An 11,650-nucleotide genomic window follows, 5' to 3' on the forward strand; every position below is an offset into this window, starting at 1 on the left:
AATCTGGGTCTGATCTGATTTCAACCTCTTATTTGAGTTTTGGCTCAATTTGACCATATTGTTATAGCCACACCGGTTCATTTGTGTGTATAATGGTGTGTGTTTGTGAGTGTGTGTAAGTGAGTCTGTGTTTGAGTGGGTGTTTAAGTTTTGTACTCTCGATGTTTTTGAGTGTAACCACTTTCTTGTGTTTTTTTTTTTTTTTTTTACTGCTTTGTGGCTAACTTTTTGATTTTATTTCACACATTTAGTTTTTTTGGTGCACCAAAAATATTATTGTCGCTTTATAATATTAATATTGAACCACTGTACTCACATGAACTGATTTAAATATGTTTTTTGTACATTAATAGATCTTGAGAGAGGAAATGTCATTGCTCCCTATGCAGGCCTCACGGAGCCATCAGACTTCAACAAAAATATCTTAATTTGTGTTCCGAAGATGAACGAAGGTCTTACGGGTGTGAAACGACATGAGGGTGAGTAATAATATGAGTGATATATGAGTGATAATTTGTGTTTATGTGTCGATAACTGATATGCGATATGCACAGTGGCTAATTTGTAGTTTGTACCAACTAAAGATTCTCTGAGTTTTCGTATTTCCCATGTCGGCCATTTTTGACCGCCAAAAAGAAGGTAAGAGTGACTATTTTTATTCTTTAACATATCCGAATCATGTCCTTGATTTTTTTGTGTGTTCATATTGCTAATGCGACAAAATTGTATTCTCATTCCGATGGGATAAGGGGACTTTTCCGCCCATCTTACCCTAGTTGAATTTTTGAATACGTACATATGAATTTGTGTTGATGGGCACATAGAGACTTATCTTCTTTTCTAAAAAAATTAAAATAAAAATACACACCCATTTAAAAATAATCAGTATCAGTATTTCTATTGGTATCGTGTCAAGTTAAGAAAAAGTTTAGTATCGCCATCCCAAACAAATAATTGGCTCAGTTTGGAGGTGCTGACGGGGAGCGATGTTGTCTGCGCTCGACTGGCGCGGTCTGACGCGGCTGCGGTTACAGAAGCACTGACGTGTTCACAGAGCAGCAGCGCGACGCGCGGATCGGCAGCCGAGAGTGACACAGCGGCACAACCGGGTAAGAGAAACAAATTTCCTGCCATCTCACTCCTCTTATGAACCTCTAACAGCCACTCCGACTCCTCGAGTATGTTAATTGTCCGCCTAATGTTATTTTCCGCTCATGGCATGACGATTGTAAAATTATATTTCCTATAAAATTCAGTAAAAGGTAGTGCTAGCAAAGTTTACCCCTCGCCTGCGTTCGGATTTCCCCGGAAGTGAGTTGTCCACTTTTCTGCGTGTCTGCTGGTCTTTGTAGTTCCTTCTCGATGCATTTCAACGACACATTTGCAATCGAAAACTACAACCAGTGAGTTTCCGCCGTGTTGTATGGTAGAATGGGAAGTGTAGTTTATAAGCAGTCGTCCGTGTTTTGTGTCAACGCAGTAGACCTGTTCTAGAAACTACATTAACCAGCATGCTTTACGCCTTAAAGGAATCAGCTACGGCTAACAAACCGATGCTAAATAGCAAATTAGCTTACAAGGTCTGACCACTATTCTTCTAGTTAGGTGGTTACATTAACATTTAGTTTATGAAATAAACATTGAGGTAAGTGTGTTGCTCTGGTTCACTAATGAGAACAGACTCCGAACAGATCTGTACCGGAACTAAAGCTAGTGTCCTTTTGCATGCCTGCTGTAATAGACGTCAGGAAATAGACGTATCTGGATCAAGAATTGTAGGTTACTACAGTTTAATTGACATATAAACATGTTGGTATTTACCACAATGAGGCATTAGTTTTCACTGTCGCAGAAAGATGAGAGAAATAAGGCTGATGAGCTGCTTTGAGGCTTCAGTCTTGAGCAGAGACACCAAACCATTCATTTTATGCGCCGTTTTATTGAAGGTGATCTTGATTTAGGCTGATTATTTTACACGAACTAGCTGTTGTTCATTGACGTGGTCGTTTTTTTTGGACTTTGCCTCACATTATATCTGTCACACGGAGGCTTCCCCTGTTTTACTACCAGGAAATCAATTCCTTTAAGCGCACATGTAAGTGAATCGTATATTACCATTGACTGAAATAGGGAAATGCACTGATCCGCAGGGTAGATGATTTAGTCGTCAAATATTTAGATTTTACACTTACGAAGCTAAACGTAATAGTACACCCCGCCTATGACATGTCATTCAGTCAGTGCAGAGCAAATCAGGTGATCCAAAGAGAGATGGGATATGGGATTCCTGATCTTTACATATATTTATATAAGAAAGACATTTTAACAATAATTTTGTAAAATCCAAAGAAGCTTTTACAGATCTCTATTGGAAAGTGTTTAAACAATGTTTTTCATGCTTGTTCAATGAACCATGAACAGTTATTGCACATGCACCTGTGGAACGGTCCTTAAAGGGTTATTTCACCCAAAAATGAAAATAATGTCATTATTATTACTCACCCTCATGCCTTTCTACACCCGTAAGACTTTCTTTACTCTTCGGAATGCAAATTAATATATTTTTGTTGAAATCTGATGGCTCTGTGAGGCCTGCATAGGGAGCAATGACATTTCCTCTGTCAAGGCCCATTAATGTACTAAAAACATATTTAAATCAGTTCATGTGAGTACAGTGGTTCAACATTAATATTATAAAGCGACGAGAATATTTTTGGTGTGCCAAAAAAACAAAATAACAACTTATTTAGTGATGGCCGATTTCAAAACACTGCTTCAGGAAGCACTGAAATCACGTGACTTTGGTGCTCTGAACAGCAGATTCGATACACTGATTCATTATGCTCCAAAGCTTCCTGAAGCAGTGTTCTGAAATCGGCCATCACTATATAAGTCATTACTTTTTTTGGCGTACCAAAAATATTCTCAGTAAAAATATGGACAGGTGATTGTCCTTGCAGTGACAAACTATGTATAACCACATGTCCCCACAGATGTTTTCAATAACTATCAAGTGTCTTGGTAAACGAGTGGAGTGACATCTCACAGCAAGAGCTGGCAAATCGGCCTCAGTCCAGCAGGATGAGATGCACTGTAGTCTAAAGCAGCTGGTGGTCACATTAAATACTGACTGCTGCATTTTAATATTGACCCCCCCCTCTGTTCAGAGACTCATTATTCAATTTCTGTTGGTCAAATGTCTGTGCAATTTGCTCAGTTTATGTCCAAAGACTGTCTCAGTTGTTGTATCTTTTTATGTGAAGAGATATAGTAAACCATACACAATTCAATAGGGCTGAAGAATAAAATATCCTGAATGAATGTCAGATTTTCCATTTTTGGTTGGGTCTCAATAGGATTTATAGAAATTGAGTAAAGGATTTATACAAATGTATAAATAAATTTTTTTTAAAGAATTTTTGATAAGGTATTGCTTCAAATCACTGCCTTAATAAGATTTGTTAATTAGGGGAAAATAAAAATAATTAAAAACAAAATGAGAGCTTTATCACATTCCTTTTTTAGAGTGATATTTTTAAATTAAGGCTCCACATACTAGTCATGCTAATTTTGCTACATCTTAGAAATGAATGCATCAGATTGTAATTCTCCATGCTTTGGCTGCAAAGCATTCAGAGTTTGCATTGGTGTTCAACACCATTATAAGTTTATATATATATATATATATATGAACAGTTATAATGTACAGAAAAGCATGCTTACAGTAGGATGGAACTGTGTAATTGCACTTCTAAATGGTAGAATGATTTACATGCAGTTTTGAATGTAGATTTGTGTAGACACTGAGCTCACTGAAGAGATTTATATTGTGTTATTTCAGGGTCTTTGGTAGAAAGTTTTTTTTTTTTTTTTTTTTTTTTTTTATATTTATCTGTAAATATAAAAATAGCATGCAAAAATAATCCTCTTTTCACTGTACCCTCATTATGTTCCTCCACATTCACAGACAGAATGCCAGAAGGAGACAGTGCTGGTGAATCCATCCATGGGAAACCATCAGCGATTGGAAACTTCTTTAAACGGCTCGGGCAGGTGAGGCTCTTGTAAATGCCACTGTCTGACTATTCAAGTCATTTAAAAAGTGTGACCAAAATCTTATGTCACGATATGTGAGTGATTTTATATATAGTAATGACTATAAAATGACAAATATATATATATATATGTCATTATGTCATTTTTGCATTAAAATTCTTGTCACCAATTTCAATATCACAAAAAAAAAAAATACTAGCCTAAGTTAAAACAACTCTCAAGCTTACGGAAAACAAGTAAAGAGTTGGTGATAATAAGAACAAAGAAAATTAATTACAATCAATAGGACAACAAACTACAGTAGAACAAAGTAGAATTATAATCAAATGTATAAGAAAAAAACATTGCCTAGTCTTCACTGTTACAAAAGTGATTCAATCATGAGCAGTTAGAGATTTTCTCTTTTGTTGTTTGATTAAAATTAACGACGCGGATGATAGCAGGATTATTAGGCTGCTGTCACTTTAAGACCAAATGCACGAATCCAGTATACTCTTATACATGTGTTTTCTTTCTCAACTGTTTACATTCAGTTAAGACTAGGGGTGTGCGATATTGACAAAAAGTAATATCTCAGTACTTTCTGGGATTTTGTTGATGATGATGATGATGATCAGGCAATCTTTTGCTGTGTGTTATTGTGCTGGTACCTTGACAGGTTTAGGACTAGGATTAATCACGATTAATCGTTTGCAAAATAAAAGTCTGTGTTTACGTAATAAATGTGTGTGTTCTGTGTATAATAATTATGTATATATAAATACACACACACACACACATACATGTATAAATTTAAGAAATATATGCATGTATAAATAAATATATATATTTAAATATATTATATAAATATAAATATAATTTTTTTTTTAAATATACATATGTATGTGCGTGTATTTATATATACATAATTATTATACACAGAAAACACACATTTATTACGTAAACACAGACTTTTATTTTGCAAACGATTAATCACAATTAATCGTTGTGCAGCCCTATTTAAGACCGCTGTGGACAGCTGACTCCTAAGGTTTCATATTTTGTGCGGTGGTTAGTTCGCAGCAATTATTACATTTTAATCAATAAATTCAATTAGAATAATAAGACACCATATGGCTGTTAACAATCAAATGAAATGAGTATCAACAAAATCCGTCTTTGCAATGCAGTTAAAACACAGAAGCTGCATCTTGAGTGACGTTTAGATGTATTTACAAACTGTTTAATGCAGCTCAGAGGAGCCATAAATGCACTTAACCTGCAGTTACAAATGCATAAATAATGTTTTAAAAAAATTAAACACTGATGATATATGAAATGATTTTAAAATCAAAAGGATACTTTAAATATGAATACCAGTAGGTAGCGGCAAGTCAATGTTAATCAGCGAATCTTTGAGTCATTAACTTAACCATTTCATTCAAATGGACTGATTCATTCAGTAACGAAACACCGCTGTGTGTTGCTCAGAGATGCAAATCAGTTCTGCCTTGTCTTTGTTTGGAACTATTTTCGGCAGTGAAGTAGAGCAAAACGGGTAATATTGTGTCTAAAATGCAAGTCACTTAATTGTTTTTTAAACTGTTGTATAATATCACATTTGCAATCGTGCTGATATTTGGGGGGCACTCTTTGTGTGAGGCTTAACTCACGTAGTGAGAGCGTGCACTCTAAATGTGCACACGCAGTAGTCTATTTTTTGCAAAGTGAGGGACATGCTTGATAATGTCATATTGCACATTGTTAAAACAACAATTATGATATTATTTAGACTATATGTATTGCACACCCCTTCTTAAAGGATTAGTTCACTTTCAAATGAAAATGAGCCCAAGCTTTACTCGCCCTCAAGCCATTCTAGGCGTATATAACTTTCTTCTTTCTGATGAACACAATCTGAGTTATATTAATAAATATCCGGACGCATCCGAGCTTTATAATGGCAGTGGGCGGGACCAGTGATTATGAAGCTGAAGAAAGTGCATCCATCCATCCATCTGTCATAAACGTACTCCACACGGATCTGGGGGTTAATGGAGGCCTTCTGAAGTGAAGCGATGTGTTTGTGTAAGAAAAATATCCATATATAACAGGTTATAAAGTAAAATATCTAGCTTCCCCCAGACCGCCTTCCGTCTTCAGTTTACGAAGAACTTACTTTTTTCGTAAGTTGAATACAGAAGGTGTATGATGTAGCTTGAGCATTTTGAACTGTAAGAGTCATTACGGAAGGCGGTCTGGTGGAAAATGAACCCCCTGGAGCCGCGTGGAGTACGTTTATGATGAATGGATGCAATTTCTTCAGCTTCATACTCGTTGGTCCCGTTCACTGCCATTATAAAGCCTGGACGCATCAGGATATTTATTAATATAACTCAGATTGTGTTCATCAGAAAGAAGAATGTTTATTTGTACTACTGTTCACTTGCACTAAGCACAAGCACCATATACTGTCAGGAAGTGAATTTAGATGTTCACTCGGTGCATCGCCAGTGAAAATTGCTTGGGTATAAACACAAAAACGTAACGAGAAACGTCTCAAAACGCTGGCGATAAGCATGCGATAATCGTCCCGTGTGAAATGAGTTCTCTTTTGCTGCCATTTGCACTTCAACAGTTTAAAATCACTTGTTTTTAAACCGCAATGCTTAAAAAAGCATTTAAATTATAAGCTTTCATGACCAATGTCACGTGAGCGTAACCACGATAGAGATGATAGTCAAAAGTCTCTACTGGCTGACTAATTTCTGCCGGTTAATCGTGCCTACTGGTATATTGCCCACCTCTGTTGAGTGCTGTTGGATAATGAGAAGTACTGTTTCTCTTGTAAATGCAGGTTTATCAGTCATGGTTGGACAAGTCGACACCGTTCTCAGCAGTCCGATGGGCGGTCACTCTTCTTCTAACGGCCATTTATATGATCAGAGTATATATTCTACAGGTAAATACACCATCTGTTTAGGAATGTTTGCAAATGACTTCAATTTTAACTTTCATATATTCTTTGACAATATTGGTAGAGTTATCACGCAGTTGTAGACTGATGATAATGTTCTTGTTGTGTAATTGTACCTTGCAGGTCTAGAAAGTTCATTTGATTTGAGTAACTGGTGCATTTTTGATCACAAAACATTAATCAAATGCAATGAAACATTTTTGTCTTTTATTAGGGCTGGTACATAGTCACATATGCTCTTGGGATCTACCACCTTAACCTCTTCATTGCTTTCCTCTCACCAAAAGTGGATCCCTCATTGCTTGATGATCCAGGTAAGACCGGCTTTTGAAGTGATCTTATTATCATCACTGAGATGTGTTTTTTTCTTCCCCCTAATCGATGTGTCTCTTCACTAGATGAGGGTCCAGCACTACCCACAAAACAGAACGAAGAGTTCCGGCCGTTCATTAGGAGGTTGCCAGAATTCAAATTCTGGTGAGTTTTCACATTATGGGTGACATTTTAAGATCCCATGAAATGGCTTGATGAGTGGATTAACTTGATCCAGTGATGTGCAGAAATGATCATAAATAGAGCCCAACGTGGGCAGAATCCAGTGATAAAAATGAAATTTACTGTATAATACATAATGTTACAGAATTTGGCAAAATATGGATGAATAAAAAGTAGGGCTGTACACTTGGTCATTGATTAGTCATTTTTAATTATTCAGTTATTGGTCATTAATCTACTTAAGCTTTAAAATTACTTTTTTAAAATATGAATATGTCTGCCGTCTTGTTAAACGAGGACATGAACACATGAACTTCATCTCCAGAGCTGCTCTGAGAGTCACTTCACCAGCATTTCACCATTCATTTGATTAAACTATCGTCAGATGCACACAGAAACTCTATGGTCTGCACTACAACCCAACAAAAAGTTTAACGTGAAGAAGTTATGACAGAAATGATTTCTGTGGTACTGTAGAATGCACTTCCCAAACTAATAATAACAATAATAAAAAGTTTATTTATACATCTTTTTTTTTTTTTTTAAGGATTACCACGATGTCACAATATTTGTATTTTTGTTTTTAAACCATAAACCTCTGTTCGGAACTTTGTCGAAAATTTAAAAGAGCTGTTCAGATTTCATTTGATTGCATTTTAAAATATTAAATTGTTTTAATACAACAACTTCCTGTTTCAGGGGAAAAAAAACAAATTTTGTCAGGCCGCCACGGACAATTTAACATTGTGAAGGCCCTTTAGATTAGGCTGACCAAATATGATGTTTATCTGATAAAAATCTCTAGGAGAAGTACGTCTGAAAATGGCAAAAACTGCAAAAAAATTGCAGAGAAAATTAAAAATATCTCACTTCCTCTTGGGTTTACAGATTTTGGACTTTTTATTGGGCTGTTGCATCTGTGTACCGAATTTCATACCTGTATGTGAAACGTTGCGCGAAGGGTGCAATTGAAATTTTGTAGGTGGCGCTATTGAGCCATTTTTCCACACCTAATTCAGAAACCCATATCGGACGTAAATTTTTACGACTTCTGATGTGTGTGCAAAGTTTCATGAGTTTAGGCCCTCAAAAATGTGATTCATTTCGAAGAAGAATTGACCGAACAATTACAATAGGGTCACCACCGGTGCTCGGGCCTTAATTACAAATGTCTGCAAATTTATCATATTTTCTGATATATCAGTTGTCCACTATAAATATTTTTCGATTTAGTGTGTTACTGTTTTTTAAGGCTTTACATATTTATTTAATTTTAGACATTCACCCCTGGTTTTACAGACAAGGTTTAAGATAGTCTTAGAATAAAATGCATGTTTGCATGATTTAACTGAAAGTAACTTACACTGACAGATCTTAAAATAGTCTAGCTAGCCTCTGTTTTGTTTGACAACACTTCGAACGTCAACAGGAAGTTACTCCACCCAGGATCGCTTAGAGCACCTTTTAAATATCCTAATTGAACTAAGGCCTTATCCTGGCTTAGGCTAAAGGCCTTTGCACACGGAGTCCGAAATTCGCATGTGAAATTTTCGCACGTTAAAAAATAAATTCAACCTCACGTTATGTCAATCACGTTTGCACACTGCCGCCGAAACTTTCGTCCATCAAAAAAAATATTCGGATCAGGTTTGATTTTCTGTGTTTTTCGCATCCGTAGCGCGCATTTTAAGAGACGTTTTGACAATTCAAAGCCACCGTACGTGAATGCAAAAATCCCGAATGCCATCTGATTGATCCATGTTGCCTACAGCACAAAACAGCAGCACTGTATGACAAACAACGTGTGCAATACAAAGACAGATTGTGCCAGTAGCAAAGCATCAAACTGAGCCACTGACATCCTGAAGTAAACTTTGAAACGCTCGGGATAATGAGGTGAAACTCTCCTTTCTCTTTATGCAATCGCGAAATTGGATGGACCCAATATTTCCTCTTTTTAAGAAGAGAGAGGACAACTAAATCGTGCTCACTGCTTGAAGACTTCATTTTGTATTGTTCATTTTTTTTCTCCCCGCAACGCATTCATTAATACGCATCGGACTCAGTGTGCAAGGTCTCTGTGCGTGACGAATTTTTAGGATTACGAATACGAAAAAATTTATTCGAAACTCTGTTCGGACTCAGTTTGCAAAGGCCTTAAGCTCTTTCTGTGAAACCAGGCCTTAGTTTCCTTTTATGTATGAATTACATGAATGTTGTATATTCCTTCCATGTGCTATGGTTAATGTGTTTATTGTTTTTTGGTTGACGTTTCAGGCATTCAGCGACGAAGGGCATCGTCATCGCTATGATTTGCACATTCTTCGACGCCTTTGACGTGCCAGTGTTCTGGCCCATCCTCGTAATGTATTTCATCATGCTGTTCTGCATCACCATGAAACGGCAGATCAAGGTTCGGCAATGGAAGCTCATATAGCTGAGCTGAGCAGTTATTAGCAGTGTTATCTTAAAATAAAGTTCCGGTGATGTAATGTTGTGCTGAATTGTTGAGATTTTGACACTGTTTTTGTTTCCTCTACAGCACATGATCAAGTATAGATACCTGCCCTTCACACATGGGAAGAGGACTTACAGAGGCAAGGAAGACACAGGGAAAACCTTTGCTAGTTAAAATTCCCTTTCCCGAAATTAAAGTTATTGATGAAGAATGGTGCGTAAAGGGGGTTGAGGTTTTTTTTTTTTTCTTTTTTCTTTTTTCTTCTTCTGAATAAGAAAAAGCCAAGCCTGTTGAAACTTTTGATCGACATTGAGACTGTAATGATGCCTTTAAGCGTTTGGGGTTCGGGCCTTTGAGAAATGCTGTTGAGAGCTTCTACACTGGCAAATTTTAATATATTTGGACAACTAAATATGAGATTTGACTTTTTTTTTGCTCAGTGGTCCCCATTCTTCTTCAAACCTAGAGGATTTGAGACTCATCTCCAGTATGGATTTTAAAAGGAAATGCAAATTTCATCATCATTCACTCATCCTCATGTCAAACCTGTATGACTTTTTCCTCAGTGGAACACAAAAGGAGAAATTTTACAGAATGTCCCTGCTGTTCTTTTCCATACCTCTCATTTTATGGAAAATGGCAGCATGAAAAATTTGCTTAATATCCATTGTGTGTGTGTGTGTGTCACACATGGAAAAAGTCATACAGATTTGGAACTAAATCAGGGTGAGAAACGAGTTTTGGCTGAACTATTTCCTGATTTATAATTTACAAACATGGGAATATAATATAAAATTGTGGGAAGTTTAATATTCAAACCATGGTACATTTGATGTCCTTCATCGATAATAACATTAGATTCAGTATTCCGACTAACGCAAGAAGCTTCCTTGAAGAGAGAGGAGACATTATTGATCTTTGGGACTTAGTGGAGTTCCATCTTGCCACATGTTAATATTTGCCTTTTATGAACATTTATAATTCTCTTAATGTGCTGTAGCATTGTATTTAATTTTTGTACATAGTTGTCCACTTTAATCGCATCCATTCGTGCTGTTTGTAAGTTATTCTTCAGTAGGTAAACTGTTTCAAACCCCCTCACTTTGTATGTCAGGATTTTTAAAGCAAGCGTGCATTCCATTAAAATATTGATACAAAAATACTGGCTGTATGTTTCTATCGTATAAGCATTCCCAATTAAAACTGTCTCTCTTTTTTCTTTTACAGAGGAAACATAAAGTTGAGTGCTTTAACTATTACAAATGGATGGAGAGGGTTGAAGGTTGATGTTCTTTTGTTTTTGTTTTTTATTCCTTTTTTTTTTTTTTTTTTTTTTTTTTTTTTTTTTTTGCTGGGCCATAAAAACTAGAATAGTTTTTTTTTTTTTTTTTTTTTTTTTTTTTTTAAAGGCAAATGGAGAGAACTTCAGTAACTTCAATAAAAATTTGAGATGGGGATACATTTTCCCAATAAAGTGCAGTTTTTTTTTTTTGGAGGGGGAGATATATATATATATATAAAAAATGTATAATGTATAATTTTTAAAAAAATGGTTAGCATGTTTTTTTTTTTTTTTTTTTTTTTGAAAATGCCATTTTTACTGTATTAAATTAATCTTCATCAAAACAAATTAATAGGTTTGTTAATTCCTAGGTTTGTAAAGACATTGCATGTTTTAGGTTTTC

The 11,650-nt window shown here is 35.8% G+C and overlaps 1 protein-coding gene across 4 annotated transcripts; it reads left to right on the forward strand.

The window, feature by feature from the left end:
- Positions 1 to 1,039: 1,039 nt before the first annotated feature.
- On the forward strand, positions 1,040 to 11,311 carry rer1 (retention in endoplasmic reticulum sorting receptor 1). 4 transcript variants are annotated; one of them, XM_067395380.1, is made up of 8 exons: positions 1,040 to 1,109; positions 3,968 to 4,053; positions 6,893 to 6,997; positions 7,227 to 7,326; positions 7,411 to 7,489; positions 9,785 to 9,920; positions 10,050 to 10,178; positions 11,193 to 11,311. In XM_067395380.1, the coding sequence occupies exons 2-7, from the start codon at positions 3,973 to 3,975 to the stop codon at positions 10,137 to 10,139; spliced, it is 591 nt and encodes a 196-aa protein (XP_067251481.1). In that variant the 5' UTR covers positions 1,040 to 1,109; positions 3,968 to 3,972; the 3' UTR covers positions 10,140 to 10,178; positions 11,193 to 11,311. The 4 variants fall into 4 exon arrangements, with proteins under 4 accessions (XP_067251481.1, XP_067251483.1, XP_067251480.1 ...); XM_067395382.1 differs by having other exon boundaries at positions 10,050 to 10,104; positions 11,193 to 11,305; XM_067395379.1 differs by lacking the exon at positions 11,193 to 11,311 and having other exon boundaries at positions 10,050 to 11,125.
- Positions 11,312 to 11,650: the final 339 nt, after the last annotated feature.

The sequence above is a fragment of the Chanodichthys erythropterus genome, chromosome 9 (assembly GCF_024489055.1).
Source record: "Chanodichthys erythropterus isolate Z2021 chromosome 9, ASM2448905v1, whole genome shotgun sequence".
Lineage (NCBI taxonomy): Eukaryota > Metazoa > Chordata > Actinopteri > Cypriniformes > Xenocyprididae > Chanodichthys > Chanodichthys erythropterus.

Coding starts and splice junctions, on each gene's coding strand:
- rer1 (XM_067395380.1), top strand. CDS start 3,973: ATGCCAGAAGGAGACAGTGCTGGTGAATCCATCCATGGGAAACCATCA. Junction 4,054..6,892: donor TCTTTAAACGGCTCGGGCAG/GTGAGGCTCTTG, acceptor TTGTAAATGCAG/GTTTATCAGTCATGGTTGGA. Junction 7,327..7,410: donor CTCATTGCTTGATGATCCAG/GTAAGACCGGCT, acceptor TCTCTTCACTAG/ATGAGGGTCCAGCACTACCC.